This window comes from Scleropages formosus, chromosome 7, assembly GCF_900964775.1.
Source record: "Scleropages formosus chromosome 7, fSclFor1.1, whole genome shotgun sequence".
Taxonomy (NCBI): Eukaryota; Metazoa; Chordata; class Actinopteri; order Osteoglossiformes; family Osteoglossidae; genus Scleropages; species Scleropages formosus.
In genome coordinates, this window is record NC_041812.1 from 27,033,615 (window position 1) to 27,061,157 (window position 27,543).

General features: G+C 42.2%; 1 protein-coding gene across 1 annotated transcript; it reads left to right on the forward strand.

Moving 5' to 3' along the window:
- Positions 1-27,407, forward strand: LOC108926190 (inhibitory synaptic factor 1-like). Its single transcript, XM_018738756.2, has 3 exons — positions 1-494; positions 1,184-1,535; positions 26,543-27,407. The coding sequence occupies exons 2-3, from the start codon at positions 1,392-1,394 to the stop codon at positions 27,347-27,349; spliced, it is 951 nt and encodes a 316-aa protein (XP_018594272.1). The 5' UTR covers positions 1-494; positions 1,184-1,391; the 3' UTR covers positions 27,350-27,407.
- The last annotated feature ends 136 nt before the right edge of the window (positions 27,408-27,543 follow it).

Here is a 27,543-nt window from a genome sequence, read left to right on the forward strand (position 1 = left end):
TGTGTGTGTGTGTGTGTGTGTGTGTGTGTGTGTGAGACAGAGAGAAGGGGGAGCTGATAGCTGAGTCTCCCTCTCCTCCAGCATCGTTGCCACGGATCCAGTGTGAGCTAGTCCTTCCCCCCGCACTTGCCTCGTTCTTTGGGGGGACACTTTACTTGGGATTTACCTCTGGCTCGATCAGGGATGGACCTCTGGCTGGTGGCCTTCTCATCTGGCAAGGACTCCTACATGGCAGCGTGTGAGGAAACACACACGTCCCCTTAAAAGTACAACAGCTGAAAGCACACAGCCCAGCTGGCTGGACTCAGGCGGCAAGAGCCCGGGCACCACCGGTCATTCTTGCTGGTTCTTGCCGGGCTTCCTCTGGGTCAAAACGGATCGGCGGCTCTGGACCAGCATGAGAGGTGCTCCGGCCGAGTCATCTCTCCACCGGGGTCCTGTCCTCCCTCCTCCTCTTCGCTCGGCGCATCGCCCCCCACCAGTGCGCTTTGATCGTGAGTCACAGAGCCCCGGCTTCCTTTCTGAAATCCCTTTTACTGTCCGCTCCCAGCCTGGGATTAGTGGTCCTTAGCAGAAGATCAGAGATTTTGCTCCTCCTCCTCCTCCTGCCTCCTACGGCTGGTCATCTGGAGAGGAAAGGACACAATTCAGGAGCCCTGACACCACATAGCTCTGGCTTCAAAATTTTATCCGCACTGAAGGAAAGGCAACACAGCCCAGGACACTGGGGGCACCATCTCTGGATTGGTTTTCCTAAAGTTTAAAGAGAAAAATATATAAAGGAAACACAAAAAGGGGTATATTTGGAAAGGAAGGTCATCTGTCTCCACAAACAAACCACACAGAGCAGCTTTGGGTCCGGTGGTCTGTCTGCCGTGGATTATGGTGGCACAAGAGGGCAAGTTGACACGACCCCCAGTCCACTAAGGCCTGGATGGTTCTTACATTTTCGGTAAAAACGAGCAGAATATCATGAACTAAAGCATTGAAAAGTGGTTTCAAAACACTATAGTATCCTGTATTAAAATTTAACCGAAACACTGTATACATACACGTGCATGATGACAAGTAGAGTTTCTGGACCTATTTTCCTATTGCATGTGCTCTTGTTACTCCCTGTTACACCAGAACTGTGCCTCTAATGTACCCGTTTCTTTCTTATGCTTTGGTTCACTGCTGAAAGAGAGAGAGGAGAGAGAGAAGTGCGTGTGACACACGAGGACGCCAGCAGACGCTCTTCTCCGCCGGCCCGGCGCACTTTAAGATGTTGAGACCTCTCTGCTTCGCCGAAGCTCCCATCTGGATCACTTGCACTGCGCCTCCCCCCCGCGGCCAGAGACATGGACCCCTCGGTGGCCCCCCAGCCAGTCCAGCTGCCAGCCCTGTGAAGGATGTCCCTCAGCGGTGCTCCAGCTCGGGACCACTCTGAGACCCCCAGCCAGAGAGAGATTATCCGCAGCCACATGAGGATGGTGATCGACCAGCTGGAGGGAATCCTCCTGGAGCTGAAGGAGGTGGCCAAGGAGCTGCGGGAGGTGAGACTCTCCTCCATCATGGCTTTTACCTTTATCGTTTTGTCATTATTAGTTCCTTTGTTTAGCTAATGCTTTTATCTGAAGGGTCTTGCCATTGCACCCATTTAAGACAGGCGGCTGTTTTCACTGGAGTGAATGGAATTAAGTACTTCTACAGGTACCTTAGCAGAACCCCACCTGGGTCTGGAACTGGCAACCTCATAGTTACATTCGCATTTATAGTCGCTACACTACATAGTGCTTTGCTAATAGCTAATAGCTTTGTTTTACTGAGTCCGTAGGGGAGAGGACAGGTGAATCTAGTGAGTACTTTTAAGCTAAAATGACAAAATTACAGGATTGCATGGAAAACAGTCTCAGCTGATGAGTTAGCATCACTGAGCTTCTGTTTGCCGGCCCAGTACTGGGGTGAGGTACCACAGGTGCGTCTTTCAGGGATAACTCCCGGAAGGCATCAGCAGACAGGGCCCCGCCAACCTCGAAGTGTGAGTGCGGCATAGTAGGCAACATGCAGGCATTTGTGATGGAGAAACGTAGCGGGTCTAGTGGTGCTGAACAGTCCCGGTGAGGAGGAGAGCACCATGCAGATGAAAACAGAGGCCTTCCTTAGGTGGGAAAACAGAACTTGGCATAGTTACATAACCAGTTTGGCGGTCAGACCTTCACCGTGTTTTGAAAGCTGCCATGGTAACAAGATGAAAGGATCTTAGCTGGAGACACGCACTGAGATAATGTTGCCTCAGCTATTGCAGCGAGCTGTATCACGCTTTCTTCTAGCCGCCCGCTGGGCCGAGCGCTCCGCACGAGGGCTTGATTGTACGGATGGGCTAAGCGTGCCAGCCCTCTGAAGCAGTTCCACTGGACCTGCGGCTGGTCAGGGGCCTCACCACTGCAACTCAGAGCAGTTACACATTCTGCATCTGCCCCCACCATTCCTTCAGCTCTGCAAGAATCTTGTGTACAGCCTGGTGATGTTTTCACGGATCTCCCGGGTGGCGACAGATTCAGGCGCAGAATTGTGGCTGTGAGGCATTTTACGATGTGTACAAATTTTGGTTTATTACCAAAGGTGGGCTCACAAGACAGAAAAAGACTCTTGTTGGAGGAAAGTGTGTGCATACACATGCGTATCTATCTTGATATACCTTGTTGAGCTGTGTGCAGAAATATCACCCTTACCTGTTACCCCCAAAGGAAATACTCTGGCAGTGGGACACTGGGACATTGCTAACTCCTGCCCAAGCAAAGCTTCAGCCCGACTCCCCTCCGCTCCCCTCCGCCCTGGGATACAGTTAGGCTCCATGCAGGAGTCCAGCAGTTGTCCATTAGTGGAAAACCCCCACCCAGCACAGCAGCAGGGTGCAGAGGGTAAAGGGTAGAGGAACCTTGCTGTGGTTTGGGGCACACAGACGTCATCCAGAGGGATAGCTGATTCCCATCAGCGGTTCTTTCTGACCCTCCAGTCTCAGGTCTCGTTTGCTGGCACACTGGCCTGTTTCTGCTGGAGAGCTCTGACAAATATTGCAGACACAAGTAGAAATGGCAATTCCACAGCGACTGAGAAATGGCTTAATAGTAGGAAGTTGTACTAACAACATTTCTTTATTATATCCACTGTCTCAAGGAATCACTAAAGCAAAAAACTATGGATAGTAACAACAAACAACTCAGGTAACGCTGGGTCACATTATGTTCCTTGACTTCATAATTACCCAGGGGTCTTCAGCGGGCACAGCCACTTAGCACTTGGGCCACCCAAATCAAGACCCCAAGGAGGACATACAATGCAACAGTACACATACTTAAGGTGGGCAAGCAAATATGACGAATAAACCGCCTTGGCATCAACAATTCTCAACACGAAAACATAATACACCAAAACACAACTAAACCACCACATACAGAATGACAAGAAACAACTGGAAGGTCCTTCTTATGACATCCTACAATATTTTTAAATGTATTGTGCAGTTCATTTCACCTGTAGACGAGCTCTGTTGCCACCCAGCACAGATGATTGAGTGCTTAATATAGTGTAACATCTATAACAAAATAAATATGTGCAAACAGGTCTGATGGATTCAGACATGGGGAAGAAACATCATATGAGACAATCTCATTTTTAACAATGTGCTACTATGACTGCCATCTACACAGCTCACCGATGCCCTTGTGCACAAAAGCTCTTCCATAGACCTTACAATTGTTCTAAGACTGTAAGCGGGCCAAAAATTGCATTCCTGGGACTAGGACATGCAACCCCCTAGTGACATGTTCAGCTCCGTCACCCTGAAGTGCCACTGCTGCCCATATGGAGATATTCCATTGGTTTTAATTTAATGCAAAAACAATTTTAAATCCCATTTGAACAATGCAGTTTGAAGCAACAATCAAGTTTTTAAGCCCTTAGAAAACCTTAATAACACTTGTTTTTTGGGGCATCTCTGCAAGCTCTGTTTCTCAGGCTTTATTGCCAATGTGGGTGCATTTTTCCATAAAATGCCTCTGTAAGATGAGCAAAAAGTTTACACACAGGCACACACACACACAAGCAGATGCACATGCATTCTCTCTCTTTCACAGCTTAGCGACAGGAAAGGGCATGGCAACAGCCGTGGGAATAGCAACTGGCCCATGTCTGAAGTGAGCCCAGCTCCGCTGGCAGCCCTGCAACGTCACAGCACTGCTTTGTGCTGCTTGGGAAGTGTGAAAACACACAGCACTGCTCTTTACATAACAGCCATGGCCACTTACATAAAACGGTGCCAACACCGCTAAACGTGTAGCAAAAGTCAGTTGGGGGCACCCCAAAAAGTTTCTCTCTGGGACGTTCGAGCTGACCCTCAATCCAGTCTATGCTGAAGGATGACCTCACTCATGTGTTTTCATTCCTCGCATAATTTTCTGCTTAGGCCCCTTTCGAGAATTTTTGGGACAGACATCTTTGGTTAAAACGGCATCGGGAAAAGGTAGCAATCTTAAAGATGGAGTACGTTACTTGCTTTAGCTATCATCTCCATATCTTTACTAATGGTACGTAGCTGTCTATGTTCTAGCTGTGAAGTATTCTTGACAGTTGGAATTCTAACCCAGTGCAAATCCAACAAATGAGCTGGGTTTCATGGATTTGGCGATGGAGTCATGAATTTCATACTAGGAGGCAACAACCCACAAAAGACATTGCTGCAAATACATATACACTTAGCTGTAAAGTTATCCTGCTGACATGAAAACTCACTGGTGGGCAATAGACTTTCTAATATAAATGTATTACTTCAAATAGATGGAGCACAGTTTTAGAAACAGAATCAAAACCAGACTGACTACCCCATAAAGACCTTTTCCCCAATTATGCGTGACCTGCTGAATCATTTTAGCTAAGGGTTATCTCAAAATTTTTCCCACAATGGCTCAAAGTTCTGTGAAACTAGCAATTGCAGATGTTGTAAAAATATTCACTTCAAACAGAGACAATATGAACATCAGGAAAGCCATCTGCTCTGCACCGAATTCCGATTTATACCCTGCTTATTGCAGTCTATTTCCGTGCCCAAGAAGACCAGCCAGCTGGTTGTCTTCATCCGCTTTGGGGACCACTCCGGTAGTCAACGTGTTGAAAATTTAGGAGCACAACTTGTCTTTTTCTGGTGTTATCCGAGTGGCAGGCACACCTACTATGACCATACAAACCTCAGAGGGGTCCCAGCCACAGTGTGATCGCAAATAGACAACTCGTTGCTAATACCTTACCCAGTCCTTACGAGCTGCGCACCGCTTTGATCAGACAATGAGCCATGTGTTTTTTGGATGCAGGGATGAGCTCACCTGGTTTTGTGCTCATACCATAGTGTGATTAAGGTCTCTCCTGTAACCCCTTAATGTCAAACCTCATTCAGTTCCCAGTGCTCTCGGTACAAAGGTGAATGCAGAGACTACAGGTGCATTTCAGTGCACAGGGCGGGAAGAGAAATTGAACAGTGTCTCCTGACCTCTAGTCTGTGATTAAATGTGGCGTGACAGCAGAAGGTCAGTTGACCTGGCCTAAACGGATGGAATGAGCGCCTGGCCACGGGTTTCACTGAACCCAGCAACACAGGGCCTTTATGCTCTGCATGCACTCCATGAACAAAAACCGTAAAAACGTGTTTTTTTCAACCTTTAGACTGGCATGTACAGGAAAGCAACAACACCAAAAGATGTCAGCCCCCTGAAGTAGTGCAATGTGGCTGGCAGAAAAGCTTACTCATAAAAAAATTAAAAATAAATAAGAGAACCTGCTGGTTTAGTGAGCCTCCCTGATTGGCCACCCAACCCCTCTGTGCTGGATCCGTACAAATGGCATCTTGCTCTTTTTGGGTGTGAGCCAAGCACTTTGAAAAACATAATAATTTTGTCTTTTTTCTTGGAGAGGTGGAAATGTTTAATGGATGATCTCAAGTCAGCTCTGTTCAGGGCAGGAGCCATCACTACCGTCATCATCCATGATCCACAGCATAAAACAGCCTTCATGCATTTCTCCAATGCATCAATACATCTCCCCCATAATGGAAAAAATATCTTTATCACGACTAATGCAGTGTGAGGGAGGAACGAACAGGCATTTCAGCCTGTAATATGTAAGTACAATGGCATCACCCTTATCCTTCCTCTTGGGGATTAAGTTGCTGTGTGGGATCAGGGAGGTTAAGGGTGGGGAGTGGTGCTCATTGGAGATAATGGTCTCTCTTCACCCTGGCCTTTTGGCAACCTCGGTGTAAAAGTGGTGATCATTTCTTATAGCTGTAGCCAGGGGTGTTGCTTGGTTTGCTGTAGTGCACATTTATGCTGTGAATACAATCCGGACGTGGTACTTAATTGCCCAAAAAGCTGGCAAGAGTGTGTTCTTTCAGGGTAAAACAGCAATAATATCAGAGAGAGACTTGTCCGTAATTCAATATACTTTTTTTGTATTTAAACCTCCAAAAACAACATTAAACTGGCTGTGAGAGCAGTGTTAGAGTCCAGACTGGTTTTTACTTTCTGCTTAGGGTTGTTGGAGACCTCTTGCTCTGTCGTTACTGCAGATAGCTCCCCAATCACTTAAAAATGGTATACAGAGCACCGATTTTCTATAGTCGTGCTCTGGAGAGGCTGCTGGTGATAGAAATGGACTGCTCTCATTCAAGGCGCCAGTACCTCCCTATTTTCCCACAATCAGCGGAAGAATCTGTCATGTTCTGGAACCAAAGTGTCACACGTACTTCTGTCTTTTCAGACCTTGCAGCAAGAAGTAATTCACCTCACCATCAGAGAAGCAAAATATCATTCCTGAGGAATATATTAGAATAAACACAAATCTTGACATTTTGTAATGTAAGGTAATTTGCATGACCTTCGACACAAATTCTTTACTACTATTTATTTATCTGACACCTCTGTCCGAGGCAATGCACAACTGCAAGATTATTACAATACATTAGTGCTTTTTAAAGTACAAGGTAGTGGTTAAAAAGTCAATTTCACAACCTTAAACTTGGAACGATACTCCATAGCATTAGCTGCTAATTGGTACTGCAGAATTTAGTTCATTATAGTACATCTGTGAACAATAAAGGGGTTTTCAACATCTCACTGCATTAAAAATAGTAGTAGGTGTACTTGGCACTTTAAGCAAATTACATGTAAGGTTTGTTCTTCCTGGTGCCAAAAAAAGTGATTCAATGCCTGTCCTTGCTTGGCAAAGAGTTCCTCTTATTGTCGACTAAATAGAGAAGGTCGATAGAGAGGGATTGAAAGGTGGGGGAAAGACCAATACAGTGACCTCCATTACTGCTGCCCTGGGCAAAAGTTAAAACATTGGTTTCAGGGTTGACACAAGGATGGGTGTGACAGCACTGTTCTTCTGTGTCCTTCCTGAAACCAGTAGCGAAGGACTGAGGGAAGGAGGCAAAGAAGACGCAAGCTATCAGGAAAAGATCTGGGGTGTTATGACAAAGGATACGTGATCACAATCTGGAATGTACACAGAATTTGTGTGTGGCAGGGGACTTTTTTACATTAAGTTTTGCACAGCAGTGTATGAACTGACTAGATGGTAGTTTGATAATTTTTCTGTGTCTGGTGGCTGCCCAAGACCTTGCAGGTGAGAATCTCTTGTTGCTTCTTTAAAAAAAATCAGATATTCAAAAATTACTTTGTGCTCTCCAGATCAATTAAAAAGGGTTCATTCTTGACACACCTTGATGTGCACCACAAACATGCTGATGAAAGTGTTTTTGTGCTTAGTATAAATCGGAGGACAAAGACAGCTATAGGCAGTCCCCAATTACAAGCGAGTTCCGTGTCCTCAGTCCGTCTTTAAATCGGATTTTAACCAAAGTCGTAACAGTTAGGTATGGTAGGTATCTAATGTCAGTTTGTCAAATGTTTAACTTAGTATATCATATATCAGGCACCATTCTATGCATAAAAAACATCAAAGAAACACTTTGGATACACTGAAACATCTTTAGTATGACAATACAGTAATAACAATAGAAGGTAATGACGTAATGATAATATAATGATATACATCGCTTTGGAGAAAAGCATCTGCTAAATGAATAAATGTAAATGTAGCAAAAATAATAATAAATATAACTACAGTATTTATAAAAGAGAGAGACATAGAGATAATAAATGTTACTACTGTGATGATGAACAGAGGACACAGAGGAGGCTGGACCCAAGTGCAGGATCTTTTATTCACAATCAAAGGACTAGACATGTTCTCGTGGTCAGGGACAGGTGAATGGTCGGTGGATTGAAGAAATGAACACAGGCGAGGACCTGAAATCGAGGTCGAGGGACAAGGTGGGAGGTTATTAACAAAGAGACGTGGAACGGGACTGGGGAATGATGAGGGACAGGACTTGGAAGAGCAAAGCAAGGTGGGTTTGAGAATGCGGGGGGGTTGTCTGGAGTGAGATTCCGCAACCAGGAAGAGGTTGAAAAGTGTCTTTCAGAGAGAGAGACTGTGTGTGTGCGTGCATGGGTGCGTGCAAAATATTAAAGAAACATTTGCTTTTTCCATTGTTTGTTGGCATTTCACCTTTTGCTTTATTATTTACTCTTCAGTTTCAGTTGTGATCGTTTCCTTTTTTTGGATGCATCACCATCACTTGCATCACATTTACACTTTGGTGCCATGGTTAGAAGGGTAAAAATAAAAAAATTAAAGTCAAATGCAGTAACACGAGACACTGTTCACGGGAAAAGGAGGAAGTCTGTCGTACTTCGGGCTCATGCACCCGACCCACGAGCCGACAAACCGTTGTAAACGCGTAATGTTTTGATGCGCTTCGCAAAGTAACTCCCATTTATTATTATGAATCATTGTATGTACAGCAATTTGAATTCTTAATATAACAGGCTTAATTATGAAGTGTTCATTTGATTGTCACTTAAGGGTGACAAAAAAATCAACTTCTGGTCAGTAAGGGGAGTTCGTAACTACAGGTTGTACATAAGTTGAACATTTGTAACTCGGGGACTGCCTGTATATAAGTGTGAATGCAATGTGTGTGGGTATAAACTGCTACTTGAAGATATATTAACCTGATAGGGATGGTCATTTTTCTTGAAGAAAATATTAAATTAAATAATATTAATTAATTAAAAAATGTTAATTTGATATGAATATTAAATTAATATTATAATAATTAATTTATAAAATGAAAAAAATATTATGATTTACACACCTGATTCTACTTACCTACTTGGTTAAACCAATGCATCTTGGGGTTCACTTATTTTTGCACCTGTACTTTTTTTTTTAGTTTTTCTACTCCATACATGATTTCCTCTACAGCAACATATGGAATTGATCATTACGCACCTATTTTGTCAGATCAGAAAGACTGCATCTTACTAAAGAACCATTTCCTGGTAAAATTAAGATGCACAAGGGGTTTGCATACTTTCATTCAGCACTGTATATTGTATTTACCCCTGAACACTGCTACCATAATTTGCTGTTTTACCACACAACCAGTTAGAGCAAGTTTCATTTTGATTTTTAATTTTTTTAGTAAAAAAAATACATTTTGAAAAGTCAACATCATTTATAAAAGCCAGAAAAAAAAACAAACTGAAAAATCCAGCTTTGAAAAGTATTCACCCATTTAATTATTAGGCATTTAATATTCTGTAGCTTCCCCTTTCACCGCAATTACAGCCTCAAATTTCTGATGTTATAATGTGACCACTTGTTAATATTTTAAAGGTTTAGTGCTTGCCCTCTCTTCCTTGCAGAATTGTTCCAGCTTTTGCAAGTTACTTGGGGAGCAACAGGGAACAGCATTCCTAAGTTCCTGCCATAGAAAATCTATATCAGGACTTTGAATGGGCCATTCAGGGAGTTTCACCTTTTTTTAAGCCATTCAAGAGTAGCTTTGACTTTCGGTTTTAGGCTCATTGTCTTGTTTAAGCTGCTCCAGTTTCAGATCTTTTGCAAACTGTAAAGGGTTTTGTTCCAGCATCTTGCTACATTTTACACCATCCATTTTACCCTACATTTTGGTAAGCCCAGTAGTCCCAGCCAATCAAAAGCAAACCCAGAACATTATACTACCACCCCCACACTTCTGGTGGTGTTTTCTAAATAATAAAGTGTCTCCTTTTTGCCACACACACTGCTTGTCATTAAGTCCAAATAATCCCCCATTTTTTTTGCAAATTCAAGAATTAAAATTCAGTTTCTCACCACCACGCAACTTAGATTAGTGGAGTACGTGATCATTTGTTAACAGAGTCACAATTTTTCCCATCTGATTTGTGTCATGCTGCACATCCTTCAGAATTGTGTTTGGCATCTTGGCTGCTGAGTATTTGGAGTGACCTTTGAGGATTCTGGGTAGTTTTATGACTCCTCCATTTCCTGACAATTTAACAGTGTTCCTTGGGATTCTCAGAAGCTTTTGTATCTCTCATCTGACTTGTGTCTGTGAATAAGTGTATTCCACTGGTCCTGGGGAAGCTATTTTAAAGACAAGTGAATGAAATTAAATGGTTTAAGTGCGCATATGTATATTTCCATCCACAACTTGTTCAAATTCTAATAGTGACAGCCTGAGGTCATGCTTTTTAATGACAGTAAATGAAAAGGAGGCGAATACTTTACAAAGCTGGATTTTTCAGTTTTATAGTATTTACTTTTACAATAAAAGCTATTATGGTTCAAAAAATGCTAAGTGTGGTACTATAAAAAAACAATTTAAATGTGTTGTAACTGTACAGTTCAACATAACAAATTGTGATGGCAGCTTGGGGAGGGTGGGGAGAATTCTTTCAACCCCCACTGAATGTATACAAATGTAGGATGACAGAGAGTAAGCAAGAGCAACTTATTCTGCTAGGCATCCACACATCATCTAATGTGTCTATACAAACCCACAGTTATCTTCCCCTCAAACAATGGTTTATTTTTAAATCTCTGCACTTCCACTTATAATGCTATGTGTCTGCTAAAAGCAAAGTTAGATGTTTTTCTTAGATTCACACCTGAAACCTCTCAGTGCCACCTTTCCTAACTGCTGCATCTGATGCCAAACCAAACCAACTTCTGCTATTAGACTTCTATTCAAACGCAAAGAGTAATGAGACCAGCTTGAGTCACACTGGATCAGATTTTTCCACAAAATCTCCTTTTTCAGAAAAATAAATATTTATGGCTCAGAAGTGCAATGTAGGATGGGTGGTTTTCTTTAACACATCCATTATTCTCAATTCAAAAGAGAGAAAATGTTTTTAATGAATGTTCTGGTATCTTCAGGGTACCTGGAGGAGATAGATGAGATTATGAGATTCTTTTTGACACAATAAAGGATGACGAACTAGTAGGACCGCTCAACATTTAAGAGGGGTGCCGCTAAGCATGAACCCCTTAAATCTCAAACTGATCTCATCAATATCTACAATCTGCCACGACCCTAAACTGAAATCCTCTCAACAGCCTGGTTGCAGATTTGTGTATAAATAATGATCATTTCAAAAAATAGCTAAACAGAAGCTACAATCAGTGTGACCTACTTCACCAATGTTATTATTTTCTCTAAGGTCAGGGCAGAGAGACAGTGTGTGTGGTTGTCCAGGATAATACTCACTATATTGGAGAACATGCAACAGTTTTCAAGGGCAAAATTTATATCCCTTACAGATTTGCAGTTTGAGGTAATGAGACTTCCTATGTGCTCAGATTTCCCAAAACTCCACAGTATTACCACTGATGCACTTTTCAACCTGTAATTGCCACATTTTTTGTCAGTCAATATTGTTTGCTTATAGCACAATCTATACTTACCACATCATAAATTATTTCAGCAGAAAACTAGAAAAACACAATTATTGCTAAGATATGTCTGATGCATCTTCCAAAACAAATAATAAAATCCATTTCCTAATGCTGGTTTTTTTTGAAGCTGTAATATCTCCATATGCCTTCACTGATCATTATTATTTATTTTGACCAAGACAACTAATATGTTAGATGAACAACACATTTATACGACATGGTATTGTTTCTGCAGCAGTTGAGGGTAGGTACCTTGCTCAGTGGTACACAGTATGATTTAAATCAGGAACCTGCAGATTGCAAGGTAACAGCCTTAACCGCTAAACTACTTGCTGCTCATTCTATACAGTGTTCTGAATCAGAACAGCTGAAAGGGGTGCAGACAAGTGAAGACACTTGCAAAAAAATACGATTTGGATATAGAAAATAGGTCCTTAAAGGCCAATTTGCAGTCCCAACCTAATGAAGCCCAATTGCTGCGCTGCTGGTCTTTTGAAAAGTGCCTAATAAACAGAGGTGATATCCCCAACTGACAGAAACCAAGCCTTTCCATTAGCAGGCAGGACAAAGGCAAAGTCTTGGGACAAGGAGAATGAGGAAGCACAAGTGTTGCACTGGTTCCGATGGGGACGAAATGCTAATGTGAGGTCAAGATGGTGTGGATGAGGACTGGAAAGCATGAACAGGAGTTCTAGTGTGTTCATTATGCTTAATTACTGCTTGTGCTCTTCTGCCTATACCGGAAATCTATTCTACAACAACATTCTTTGCATCTCATACCATGCCTGAACAAGGACCGTTTTGCAGAAATTTCATCCATTATGGCATCATAGTGGCACAGTAGATAATGCATGTGCTTCAATGTTCCAGGGCTGTAGTTTTGGATGAGTGCAAATCTCACTTAATCTGTATTCCCTACATTTATTTACAATTATTCGGGTGTAAACTCTTTTATACAGCTGGGTAATTTTACTAAAGCAATTTAGGGTAAGTGGTTTGCTAAAGAGTATTACCCCTGCAGGTGAGATTCAAACCTGCAACCTTTGGGTCTAAAGGCAGCTCCTCTAACCACTACAGTACCAAGTGCTCTCATACATTTACACAGGTTTCTTCAGGTACTCCAGTTTCCAAAGACATGTTCAGGTGAATTGTGACTAAAAATAACCTTTAGTGTGTGGTTGGAGTCAGTGAATGAGTGAATGACTGTGAATACCTCATGGGTGTACCATGCTTCATTGTCTTTGCTTCTATGATAGGCTATTTACCACTGCTACCCTCTGGACAGGGTACCCTACAGGAGAGAAGTAACTGATGATGGATGATGAATTTTATTCATCATCACTAAATTTACTGTTTTAAAATATTCCATTTTAATTTTCTATATTTTAAAAATCACTAGAACACAAAAAGATCCTGGAAAGCTGTAATCAAAGGTGAACAAAACAAAACAATAATGATATGAAGTTTTACAAATTACACTGAAGGAACTGTTAACATTCAGCTATGTTTAAAGTATAAGAAAGAATATCATGACAAATCTCAGTATTCCAAAATGTAATGAAACCTAATCAAGGGACAGTTGCTTGCATAGTGGTTAAAACCATTGCCTTTAGACCTGAAAATGACAGGTTCAAATCCTTCCCCCAGCTGTAGCACCCTTGAATAAGGTACTTATCCTAAATTGCTCCAGTAAAATGACCCAGCTGTTCAAAAGGGTAAATAACCAAGTATCTTAACACTGTAAGTTGCTTTGGAGAACAGTGTCAGTTTAATGAATGTAGCTTAATTTTAGATATCTATGCAGGGGAAAACACTTTGGGATTAGCAGACAAAACATTACTGCAGAAGTATTCAGTTGTTCCTGCTGCTTATTGATTTGCTGAAGGTGTCCGAATACCTTTGCAAAGCTCAGCTGCTTTTAAATTCTACACAAATCTCCACTGGCAAATGTACACGTAAATAGCCATCTTTCTGATCATCTCCCTCAACAGGGATGCCCACAGCGAACTCCCACAATCCACTTCGGTCTTTGAACATCTTAAGTCCAAAAATTAGTTTCAATCTTAGATCAAAGGCAGCGACCTAGGAGAACGTCCATATGAAACTGTTCTGGAACCTAAGAGATGTAAATACAACTATTGTACAACCTAATGCTTCTCTTTTATATTCTAACCTACCGGAGTTTATAAAATATAAAAATCTGCTTCTGAAATGCATTCATTGGCAGTTAAAACACACAATAATGCTTAATTAAAAGTCAAAATTCAGACTTTTTTCTTTCATACTAAAGAGTACACTTTATTTATTGTAAGTTACATAGCGGCTATTAATCTTACCAAATTTGATATTCATTAAATGCCATATCACAACATCAGCTTGTAGTGGAATGAATATCAAGGGGCCCAAACAAATGAATGGGCCAAAGGAAGCCCAGAAATAAAACTGAGGTAAACAATGATTCAGATCTCTGAAACATTATCCTTCTGTGTGAAACTGTCATCCAACTGTCATCCGTCTTCCTTGCTCCTAATCAGTGTTTCCTTCCTGAATGTCAGCAGTGCAGGTTGTGGCACATCTCACACAGCTGTCATTTCATACAAAAAGAATAGTGGCGAGATCTGGCATTTTCTGATACATTCCACTGACCCACATTCACACCAAAAGACCAGTGCCGTAAGGGAGAAAACAAACAAACAAACAAAAACTGTCCAAACTGTTGGCATGGTTCCACTTATGCTCCAATATCGTAAGGCTGCAAAACTGTGATTCAGATTAGATTCTGAAAGTGGGGCACTGCAATATTGAGTAATAACAGAAGAGTGGATAACAAAGAATGTAAACAACTGGTGATAACAACTTGGGCAATATCAAATTTTCATAGCCAAATTCTGCTCTAAAGGTTGACAATGCTCTTTGTGAATCAGGTGATGGGTCACAGAAGGTGACCATTAAACTTCATCTACACTGCTGCAGTAAATGTCTAGCTGTTTAAAATAATCACAACATGTGAGAGAAGTAGTAATGTATAATTTGAAAAATAATGCAAACAACTGGATGCACATAAGGACTTAAGAAAAAATTAATTGCATTTTTCATTGTGTATATTGAATTCCAAGGAAAAGGTGCTCACAATTGTATCTTTCCGAACACATATAATGAAGCCACAATGTTCTTTGTACATACACACCCACATAAGCACGGTGAATGTAGCAATTCACTTCACTGTTTATAATATATTGTTTTTTTATATATAATATTATTTATATTTTTATTAGGGTATGTGTGTAAATGAGGTGTCAATGACTGAAATATATATCAAACAATAAATTTGCAAGCGAGAGAAAATATTATTTTCGAAAAATCTAAGAAATAATATACTCTGTGAAGTTAGACAGACAGGAAACTGTATGAGAGGTCCCTTAGCGGCCGCTGGAGTTTGCATTGAGATTTGAGATGCAGCAATGTGACAGGCCTTGTTTTCTCTGAACAGGCAGGGTTCCCTGCAGGGATCCTAAAATTCAGGAAAAATGGTAAAAATACAATACTACTTCCCCACCACATTCCCACTGTTGTTTTTGAGTCCTTGAACCTCCAACCCTCATTTAATAAAGTAACCTTCATCGTTTTGGGGTCAGGGACTGTTACATACGAACGTTGTTATGCGTCTACATTCTCTCCATCGTTTATGCTGAAAGTATGTGCTTCATCGTCCCCTATGATGATTGAGTGTCACATGAGTAGCAAGCTCCTTGTGTGTGCTGCACACACAAGTTGGCAGTTGTCCCTTTAATATGACCTGAATAAGCCCTGCGCTTCCTAATATGCAGCAAGGATGGTAAAAGTGACATTTTAATAGTGTTTACAGCTCGTGGTGATGCACAGTGGGAAATCTGAGTTTTATTTATGAAAAAAAATGCAACGCACAGACTGGGCGGGTGCTTGACAGTAGTCGGGCTGTCTACACTGAGGTATGGGATTTCTGTTGATGACCCGTCCTAGGGTGTAACAAGGAAATCAAAGCATGACAATTCCATGTAAATCCAGAATACTAGACAGTAGAAGGCCCACCAGTTCAACCCTTTATTTAAAGCAAAATTGTCACAGACATCTACTAAATTTACTTCAGGCTCAAAGTAAGAAAACAATGCTGATGTTCTGCTAATTAGAAGACATTCATAATGTTTACACTTCTATCCGATAGCAAAGAATAATAGTACAGGGCTATCTGGTAAAAATAAACAGTCATGCAGAGAGGAATGCTGAAACAGTACCCTGAGGAGACGTGCACAGTAGCCACACTGGCATGGTTTTTACTGGCCATAAATAACACAGTGCTTGTCTTTAGATGACTGCGTCCCTATAGCTGCTGTCGATGAGACAGAGCAGGTTCATGCACTGGCAGCCCAGATGAGGCGAAGTGAGACGAGAGGTGGCATGGAGCGTGAGGGAGACGATGGCACAGTAATAGCAGTGCCACAGCATAGTGATGGGGGCAGGGAGCGGTCAGTTCAGAAGAAAGAAATGTCAGGTTGATGATTGCTCACAGAGTCATCCACGCGTGGGGTTCTTCATTCCCATCTGCAAAATCTACTGGAGTCATCTGCAACATGTATGTCTGCCTGCTTACCATCCCACTTCTGACACCACGTGTATTATAATGTGCATGTTAATGCTTCCATGTCAGCTGCTTCCACTCCATCTGCAGCGCTTTAATCAATCGACTTGCCTGACAGTACAACAAACTAATTATGTCAGTTTTCCCCTGTAGAACAGATGAGGGCATTAATACGGATTTAGGCTTACTGGGAAAGAACTATTCCTTTATTATCCTTAAATCTGTTGCATGATTCAGAATTGGAAATAAGGTCCGGGAAGAAGATATTCTTACTTTTGGAATGAAACTATCAATTCTAAAATGTACAAGTGAAAGCTACTTCAGTATCACAGCTACTGATGACAACTGGAAGTGTTGTCTTTTTTAAAAGGTATTTTTTCCATTTTTTTTTTTCAGTTTTAAAACTTTAGCATTTAGCAGTAAAGATAGAAATTTTATATACAAACTGATACAACCAACTGTATTTCTGAATCTGAGACCTGGGGCAGATAAAAAAATTCCAGACTAAGATTAAGATGAAAATTTTACCTGAATGTATAATTGTGGCATTTCTTAGACTGAGGAAGAGTAGAATTTAAGTAACCATTTGTTCGAACTAAGAAACCATTATCTTAATATCAGACATAGGAAATCCACTGAAATAACGTGCTGTTTACTTCAATACAGCAGTCCGTTATACACAAAAACACACAAATACACACATATACATAGATCAATTTTTCTCTTGTATTCAAGAGATTCTACAAACACTAGACAGGCTGAAACAATACCCAGATGAACAGTGATAGGAATAATGGAAGTGTCACTGCAAAGACTAGACACCATATTGTGAAAAGCAAAATAAATAAATAAATGGACAGTGTTGGTGAGGGGATTTGGGTATACAAGAGAGTCGCAGCGCAGTTGCTTGACAGTAAACCTCTTTTCTCAAAAGGCTTTTATGACATCGTGGCAGACTAAAGCTGACAACAGCTTCAGAGTCCAGAGTTCAAAACAAACTACTGGATGGACGAGGAAAACAAAAAAAAAAATTGTTTAAAATAAAAAAAAAGTCAACTTGTGTAGAGATGGTGCAGAGGCCAAGTCTATCAGCGCTGCACAGCTGCCTGCTGAAATGTCTGTCTGTTCTGAAGGGACCTTCTCTCTAAGGAGGCTGACAGATCTGATGCCGGCCCGACGGCTCAGACTGCTGTTGCTGATGTCTGAAATGACCAGTCTAATGTAATAGACCCTGGAGCTGAGGTGAGTGGCAACTGTAAGAGTACTTCGAGTTGACAGGCTGGACAAACCATGCTTGGATGTTTGCATGACACATTCGGAGACAGCCAAGGCCGCTGTGAATTTTGTTCTGTCTCGTTATTACTGCACAGGATCAAGGACTCGCATGTAGGTGAAACAAGAAAATGCAACAGAAGGAAAATGTTCATTTCAGAAACATAAAAAAAACTATGGACAAGCTGCCATGTGAATGAGCTGGGTATGTCAACCAAGCTAGCCCCCAGGTGGTCAGTCAGATGCAGTGGGTGGGGGCGCCCACGCGGTGGATGTACGCCAGCCTGGTGGTCTCACACAGCCAACCTCTCCTCCCACACCAGACTAATGAGTCGAAGTGCGGCCTGAGTGCGGCCGGAGCAGTGCTGGCTCACCCCACACAACCTTCTGGGTAACATGTTCTGGTCCTAATTTCTGGCAAAGCAGACTGCAGGTTTGCAAACTTCCTCTGGGGGGGTCTTTGAGTGGGGTTAAATCTGGAGGTTTCTCTTTTAAAGATCCCACAAACAGAGTGCAGAGCAAATGGAACTATAAGAACATGAAGCAACAGTTAAACCTTAAAAGGATTAAGTGCTATTCATGGAATTTTTCTTCTGAGGCACTTAATCCAGCCTGATGCGTGTAAACATATTTAAAAGTACGCTTGTCCAAAGAGGACTGAACCTTATCCATTCCCAAAAATTAACTTTCAATATCAATGTGCTGTAAAATCAATGTGCTCTCAGAAACCTTTCGAAAACTGAGTGTGGCTTTACAGAAATTACAGATTTTATAGATTCTAGTTCAGATTTAAAAGTTGGAAAAATAGTCACAAGAAGTGTAAAGATAATAAATAAATTGATGCAAGAAATATTATAAAGTTTAAAAATATATTTGTAGTACAGCTGCCAAGGCAGAAGAAAGGCCAGGATTGATAAGAATGCTGACAAATGAAATTTTTCTCCAAGCGAGGGTTTCTTCCCAAGAGATCTCAAAGAAGAAAGCTCAGATATTGGTTAAAATCGACACAGCAGATGCACCTGCTAATTAGGCGCTGAGCCCAATGCATACTTGCCAACACCATTTAACAAACAAAACAATGGTTTGACAAAAAAGAACACAGATGTTTGCCAAGGCATGCGGTTTTTGAAAAGTCATGGCTGTCTGCGAATCGGAGGCTCTGTGCGTGGACCATCCAATTTCTCAGTTTTCCAGAAAGAGGAATTCATAGGGTGAAAAGGGCTATGGCACCTTCACCTTTGCAATGAGATATGGATGTGCTATTAAATAATGAGATTTATATCAAGCTCAGGTCAATGAGGGATTAAAGAGAGCTGGTAGCTGTTGGATTCATTGGTCATCATACCAAAGAATTGCAAAACAGTGAAAAGAGAGACTCACCACCCAGTTTTTTTTATGCTCAATGACAGTGTTCCGGAGATGTATCTGTGAATGGTGATGAATTACTTTCATGACAATGTGTGTGTGAGTGGGCCATGTGGTTCACAGAAGGAACAACAGACCATGAAAAATGATTCATGCTGTGGACACACATCAACTGGAGGGAACAAAAATGCCTCTCTATTACTTGCTAATCTTACTTGAATAAGGATGTGGATATTGTCTCTATGCTAAAAAAAAAAATTAATTTTCATGCCTGCAGCTATAGCTGCTTCAATATTTTTATTACGATTTATTATGGTTAACTTTGTTCCGATCCCCTTCGGTGCAAAATTTAAGTACATGTAGATCAAAAAGCACAATAAATTGATCCAATTGGTCAAACTAAGGCGCCTTTAACACCAGAATCCACCATAATAGTTTATATTCACACACATCAAGTGTACAATAAAACTGAATATTTGTAAGGGGAAACTATAAGGGTGCTTAGCTGATTAAGTCATTGAAATGGTCTGATGCGCTCTCTCATGTCTGCACAGTTTGTACAAATATTGAGAGGGGATGAGAGGCAATTACCCGTTAACCCTTATTTGTCTTTCACCGTCCGTCACGTTACTACATTCACACTCTAGTATTTCAACAGCATTTGAGAGAGAGAGAGAGAGAGAGAGAGAGAGAGAGAGAAAGAGAGGGAGTGAACCATATTTTTTTCTCCCTTGCCTAGTTAATTGGCCACTGAAATATGTATCTAGAAAACATGTTGTCAGAATGTAGGCTTCACCAGACCGCCCTACTGATACCGGTCATTCCTGAACAGTCAGCCACTGTGGGAGTGTCACTGTACTGTTCACACGTGTCCACATCAAACATTTGCCACTCGAGGCCCAGCAATGCCAAGGAGTGTCGCCTCTGGACCAATCTGGCCTTGCACAGCTCAGATTGGCGCCAGCTCAAAGGCTTCTCTCCTTAGTACCTACACTACTCTCCAAATCCTAGCACATTCAGCGAGGCTATCAAGTCAAAGCACGTGTGAGCCATTACAGCAGAACAGCAAAAATTACTTTGGAAATCATATATGCATAAGCTACACAAGATGCACATGGGTAGGTGATCCATATGTATGAACTCACAGGTACCACACTTTCCAAAATGTGTAAATTACACAGCTTCATGCACATAGTCAGACAGGATACTTTTCAAAAGAATGACAGTTCTCAAAATATGTGGGTTAACGTCCCATCAGCAAGTCTGGCGCCTAGATACATATTTCAGCAAGGGTTGTTCCTAATCAAAATCTATCAAAACCTGCTTTGTCTCCACACATTACAATTTTAATACCCGGTACCAAGAGCATCCAAAGCATAAAATGAGGGCAAGTGCATTCGAAGTCCATATGTTAAAATAACCCCCCACCCCAGTATTGCAGGAAATATAAACAGAATCTGAACAGATGCTGCAGCAATATGTTTTATGACCAGAGAGATATCATAGCTTTCTGTTTACAGTTGATAAATTGAAACTTGCAATTTATGCACCGATAAAATGGAAATGAATAGGTTGGACTTGAGATCTGTGGAAATATCACCCTTTCCACACTGTCCTGAACTAAAATGATAATGATGTCATCTTGCAGACAGCTATTTTTTTTGAAAGCAATGGGATAAAATTTGCAGCCAAATGTAATAAGAAATTCAATATTAAACCTTATCTAGAAAGAAATGAATGTTGTATAATTTGCATATTGCTGGCTTCCTGGATCAAATATTGGATGTAATGAATAAACATAAAGCAATGCGATGTAAGATTTGACTGTATAAATCCCAAACTGGTATAAGAATATTACAGCGGAAGGAGATGAATATACGAGCTGGGAACACCAATCCTCGAAAGCTCCCATTAGCACAGTTAATTACTTAAAGTACATCAAATACACACCTTCACACTCTGTAAAAAAAAAAAAGAACAAGCTGGGTCTCTAATAACATAGCACAACAATCTAAAACCATAAGTCAATCCTCTCTCCAGCATCTGTGGTACTTCCTCTTTTGAATCTCTCTTGGGTCTTTTGTTGGATTATTCATCGTTTAAGGACAACTGAACCAGTGACATGCTCATAGATGTGCGCCACGCAGGCTTGATTTGGATTAAGCCTTGTTTCCCTACAATGCCAGCCCCATTAATTAACCAGTGTACTCTTCACTGTTCCAGGAGCTGGCTCAGCGACAAGGTCGCTTCTCTGGTGACTTTAATGACAAACCTGGCTCAACCACCCCAATATAAACTGACCAAATCATTCATTTTCAACTTAATAAATGAGGAACTGCCATGTCACATCCTTCAGAATGTCCACAAGTTCATTGCTCAATCAGCTTATTTCAGCATGTATGACTGAAGTAGTGATATGCAGGAAAGCTATTTTGCAGGAATGCCTTGTGTGATTGTTTTAGCCCTTTAATCAATGTAATATATTCAGACCAAGTAAACTATAAACAGGTACAAAAAAGGAAGGAAATAAATGGGTAACTAATAAACATGTAAATACACTCCTGCAATGGTCTGGCGTCCTGCCCAGAGTGTACCCCCGTTCAGCCTTACGCTCAGTGGACTCCGGTTCACAACGACCCTGTTCAGGACAAGTGACTATTAAAATCTGATGGATGTAAATGCATTCCATTGCTGGGGAAAATGTGTATGCAAACATACGCATCACAGGCTGTTAAATGACTCTCTTCAAATCAAACTTCTCATACGCAAAGGTCCCTGGCAGATAGAAGGGGTCGTTCCTCGATTTACGATGGTTCGACTTACAATTTTTTCGACTTTACGATGGTGAGCTGGTGATGAATGAATGAATGAATGAATGAGCTTTATTGCCAAGTATGTTTACACATACAAGGAATTTGTCTTGGTGACAGAAACTTCCACAGCACAGACAGAATGACAGTGACAAGATGCAGATAAAAGTAGAGTGAGCTAATAAAAGATAATCAGTAGAAACCGTACTTTGAATTTTGACTTTTGATTTTTTCACAGGCAAGCGCTATGTGGAGCGATACTCTCTCGTGATGCTGGACAGCGGCAACGATCCGCGTCTCCCAGTCTGTCACGCAGAGGTGTGTATTAGGTGTATTAAATGTATTTTCGACTTACGATATTTTCAATTTATGGTGGGTTTCGCAGAACGTAACCCCATCGTAAATTGGGGACCACCTGTATTGATATTCTGAAAGACTAGTTGCTGTAATCAGGGGTGCAATGGTGCAGCAGGTTTGCCCTGTTCCTGCTCTCTGGTGGGTCTGGGGTTCGAGTCCCGCTTGGGGTGCCTTGTGATGGACTGGTGTCCTGTCCTGGGTGTGTCCCCTCCCCCTCCAGCCTTGCGCCCTATGTTGCTGGGTTTGGCGCCAGCTCGCCGGGACCCTGCTTGGGTCAAGCGGTTTCAGACAGTGTGTGTGTGTAGTTGCTGTAATGCTCACCTTTTAAATGAAAAGTGTTCTTCTAGTGTGTTGAAGAGGCTTTTCTCTTTGTTAGGAGCTTTTTTTTTAATGGATTTCTATTTATTGTGACGAACAAGAACCAGAAGACCACCATCCACCATATGATGTCAGTTTGCTCCCAGAACTGGACACAATTAGTGTCACCGGAAGATGTAAAACAAGGTGGTACGGCTTCGACAGGACCAACCAACATCAGCTAACTACCATGCTATGTAATACTAACCCCTGCTCTGTTTTACTTGTCCTCTCATCTGTAAATTAAAAGCACTGTGATGCAGCCACAACTCTAGCTGGTTGGAGATTTGGTCTGAACAGTACCTGATACTGTGGAACCAGTGGCCACACAGCCCCCAGCCAGACCTTTTAACAGAAAAACCTGATCTGAACTAATTCAAGCAGTCCTCATATGATTGCAGAGACAACAAAAATTCTTGCAAGCTATTTGAGGACTGTGATGGGCAGGTGCCGCAAATTGGCTCGCAGATGGCGGCTGCTCGGCATCCAGCACGCACCACTCCATTCGCAGCAATGAGGTTCTCCAGGGCACCCGGGTCAATAACTGCCCATGATGCAGCAGCCTTCAGGTGCCGCTTATATGACCCAGCTGTCAGGTAAGGCTGCGGCTCCATGCTCATTACGGTAGTGTTTGTTAGCGTGTTGCCTGGGCGCTTGAGCAGAGCTTCCATGGGAGCTGGAATGAGGCCAGATGAGAGAGCAAAATGGCTGGTAGCTTATAATGAGCATGTGCCCTTGCTCAGTGCAAGTACTTACATTGTCCATCACTGCAATTCCTGTTGACCTGTTTAATGCGGACATTGTGATTATGTCGTTTAAACAATCAACTTCCATTTTCTAGGTTAATAATAAATGTGATGTAAAGCCCACCTTCCATGCATCATATGTATTACATAACAATACTCAAATAAAGATAACACCGCATCAACGGTCCAGATATTTTCAAAAAAAAAAAAAAAAAAAAAAATTTTTTTGGGTAGTTCCTTTGAGCAGATCCTTGTCATTTAGAGTGATGACCCAGTGATGAATGACATGGAGAATGTTAATTATCTCAGCGGGTAGTGGTGTACAAGTGTCTCAGACAACAGAGCAAGGGAAGGGCTGAAAATAATGTGGAACTGGGAGTCAATGAAGGATACAGCATGAACATCTAATTATATTAAAAATGGTACTTCCACACGCTTCAGCAAGGACATGATGGTGGTTATTTTTGTATGCTGTCTAATTGGTTTGTATTGCATAGCGATGATATTTTGGCAGCTGATTTGGAAAAAAGTCAAGAATTAAAATCAACACAGGATCTTCGGTCTGTAATTTCTGCCAATACCTGGGGAACAGCACTGCCCAGCATAGCGTCTTTATCTGATATAAACAGGACTAGGAGGCGCTCTACTGTACCCTTCAACAAAAGTAAAGCCATTTCCCATTCAGTATTCATGCTGAAGGAGGTATTTTATTGAGCATTTCTGTGTCTATGTTAGTAGTCAGATCATGGTTCTTCCAAGAAAAAGGTCACCGGCACAGGCTGAGAATCATCTCGAATTACTCGAGAGGAAAATATTTTCTTGTTTTAACCACAGGGTGTGACGCTTTAAAAACGCCTGGTACCATTGTAAATATCCGTCTACAGACAACAGAGTTTAACAAAATGGAACAGGTGTACAAATGACAAAAGCTACTAACGTGTGCAGAGTACAGTGTGCTCCCATCCACGACACCCCTGGTCTCTCAACAGGCTATTAATTGCTCTTTCAGTCTACATTTTTAAACTTTGTTTTCACATCATTCTTACTGTACCAACTTGGGACATGTCTCTCTCAAGTCCATGGCCATAATTGTCCAGACTTGGCCAACCCTGTGCGACCACTGCCGGCGATCCCACCTAAAAGACCGGAGCAGCAGAGGGCGATGTGTGTGACCGTTGCCGCATGGCCTGCCTTGGACTGCCCAACACACAGCAAAGCCCTTGAAGGGCAGAGCAGTGCCAGAGAATAAACCCATAGTATATGAAGGACCCCAAGTGTCACAGTCTGGATACATCACAATATTATCATATTGCAGCTTAGATGATGCTGTTATAGAAGGAGGCTCCTGGTTTTTTGGCTGTTTGGTATTTCATTTCAGAAGTGTCATTTTGATCATGTACCTTGCTCATGTATAAAACAATTAGACCCCATCTGGGATCAACTTTTGCATGTGGATAAAAACTTTCCAACCTTTCTGCCTAATACTGTACACAAGGGATTAAACCGTGGTATCACTAGGTATTTCAGTCCTGTCGCTGTGCTTGGCAAAAATGGTCAAAGTCTATAAAACTAATTTTGTTTTGGCTGTTTATTATTATTTGGGCTAATGTTTCCCCTAAAATCCTGGGAAAATGAGCTGCGTGCTACATAGCATCTGCTTCTCATACTAAGAGTGACAGACACACATTGAGCCACAATCTCTGCCATCTTACAACTTGTGAAACCAAACAAAAAGGTGTGATTTTACACTGGGAACTATAATTAATGTGGCAGGTTTCCATTGCACACCCCACATTTAAAACCCAACCTGGCCCTTGCTGATGATGCACTCCTACATTACTTGTACATTTTCTCTGTTTTGGCTGTTCAGTCCTGCTCAACTCTCAGATTTTTTTTTCTGGAATGCAGAGATTATTCCTTGCTGTCCCTGCACTCCTGCACATCTGTGACCTAGAAAAAGTCAGCGGACCCTATTAACTCAGTCAAAGCAAATTCTGGTATGAGGTGAGACACAGTCAGTGGAAAAGATTATCTGAAGAGGAGAAAAGGAGGAGGAGGAGAAACTTTTCTCTTAAAACTCGGTGAAACGACACCAGACCCTCAGGTTTCTACTTGTGTGAAACATGTTGGCTATGCTGATTTACCATATTCCCCTTGTATAAGAATGGCCCAGGCATTTTAGTTCCACAGCGCAGGGGTTTGGGCATGACGGTTATGCATGTTATTAGTATACAAACTCCTTCCTTTCCCAAATAATCTCCAGCAATATTTCCATTGCACTGGGGTAATGCAGAAAGTGAGATTTCAGCTTGTGACTACAGGGTATCTTATTCAAATCCCTGCTTTGTTGGCAAAGAGATGAGTTGCAAAGACTTCAATTCTCAAGGCTCTCCATTCTGAGTCCAAAGCTGAGGCCGCGTTGAAATCCCTGCTGCCTTTCCAGGCCGTTTAGCAGTCGGCACTTCCTTAAAGCATCCAAATTGACCGTTTCACCTGCTTTCAATGACTAGTGAATCATTCTAACAAACAAGATGGGTCTGTAAGCCTTTTAAGGCCCAGGAGGTTGTGCGTAAAATGATCAGGTGACGTTATTTCACGCGAAGACTACAATCAATCCACGTACCTCTTATTCACCTCTGTGCCTCTTGTCTACACTTATCACCATCCCGCTCTCCGTGTTAACACTCTGTAGACCTGACTGGCAAATTTAGATTTAATCCCTGATGCAGCATGCTTGTTTTCCAGTGCTTTTTATACTTCTATATTTTTTTACATTTTCGAACAAGCTACAGAGAGCACAAAGTAAATTCTTTGCAACAAAAAGAGAGCAATTACCACATAGTTCAGATGCAGCTCATGATGCCTTTGCCATGCAACGGCAGTCAAGCACTCAGTCTATGAGCTTTGAGAGGTTCAAAGTAGCTAAATTGCAGAGCTGTTTTGAGAGGATACAATCAAGAGTCAATGGGATTTCCTGTTTTTTCTAATTTCCTAAAGTAGCATCACGAACTCCCACATTAACGCCTCGGTCCCCTAGAACTGGAAGCTCTCTCGTGTCTTTTTTGTGGCTGGTAAAGAGAAGGAAGGAGTGTGTGCCCTCATAACACAGTGCTGGTAAGGCGTTGTTTGAAGGTAATGTGGCATTAAAAGTCCCTCTTCCTCTTCTCCGCCACTAGGTGGTGGGTCAGATTGACAAGCTGACATCAGACTTCGACTTTGATCTGGAGCCAGATGACTGGACGGTGGCCACTGTGAGCAGCACCTCCAGCAGTGAGCGGGGTCTCAGTGACACCTTCAGACTGGACTTCTTCAACCCCGACGTGCTCTCGGACAGCTGGGAATTCTGCAGTTTCCTGGAGGGCACCTCTCTGGGCACTGGGCTAAACCAGAAGCCCGCAGAACCGGCGGGGGGGCCGGAGCTGATGCGGGATGGCGGATGCGGGACACCGCCTCCACCACCAATGACTGCCACAGCCTACTCCCAGATGAATGGTGGGCTCCCCATCCCCAACGGCCCCCTGAGAGTTACCCCTGACTCCTCCAGTGAGGAGGCGTCAAGCTCAACGCACAGCCACAAGACATCCCGGACCTCTGGCACCAGGGAGCGGGTCCGGTTTAGCGACAAGATACTGTACCACGCACTGTGCTGTGATGACGACGAGGATGAGGAGGGGGAGGAAGGAACACCGGACACAGATGACGCAATCAGCCCACCTGCAGCCTCTCCCACACCGACCCTGTCCTCCTCCTCTGACCAATCCCTCCACAACTGCCTTGACTCCACCTCTGCCCACTCGCCACAGAGGGTTGCAGGGCTGCAGGTTGGACTGGGGGCCACCACAGCCACCAGAAAAGGTCTCCTCCGTCCGGGGAGCCGGAAAAAACTGTTACGGAATAGCAGCACACAGACTGTCTCTGACAAGAGCACTCAAACCGTACTGCCCTATATCCCAGCCAAACAGAAAACAAAGGACCAGCTCTAAGAGGAAGATCAGAGGAGCCTCCAAGAATAGTGTATGATTTCATGTGAAACTCATAAAGATGGTGTACTATTTAATATGAAATACATAGGTGATAGACAAATACACCAATAAAAATGACTTATTCAATAAATAAATGCTATATGGAAAATGGCTGGACTACCTAACATCATTCTGAGCCTCAGGGAAATAAAGAC

What these genes read in the sequence shown, in the direction of transcription:
- LOC108926190 (XM_018738756.2), top strand. Translation starts at nt 1,392, where the DNA reads ATGTCCCTCAGCGGTGCTCCAGCTCGGGACCACTCTGAGACCCCCAGC. An exon ending in TGGCCAAGGAGCTGCGGGAG is followed by an intron (nt 1,536 to 26,542) that starts GTGAGACTCTCC and finishes CTCCGCCACTAG; the next exon opens with GTGGTGGGTCAGATTGACAA.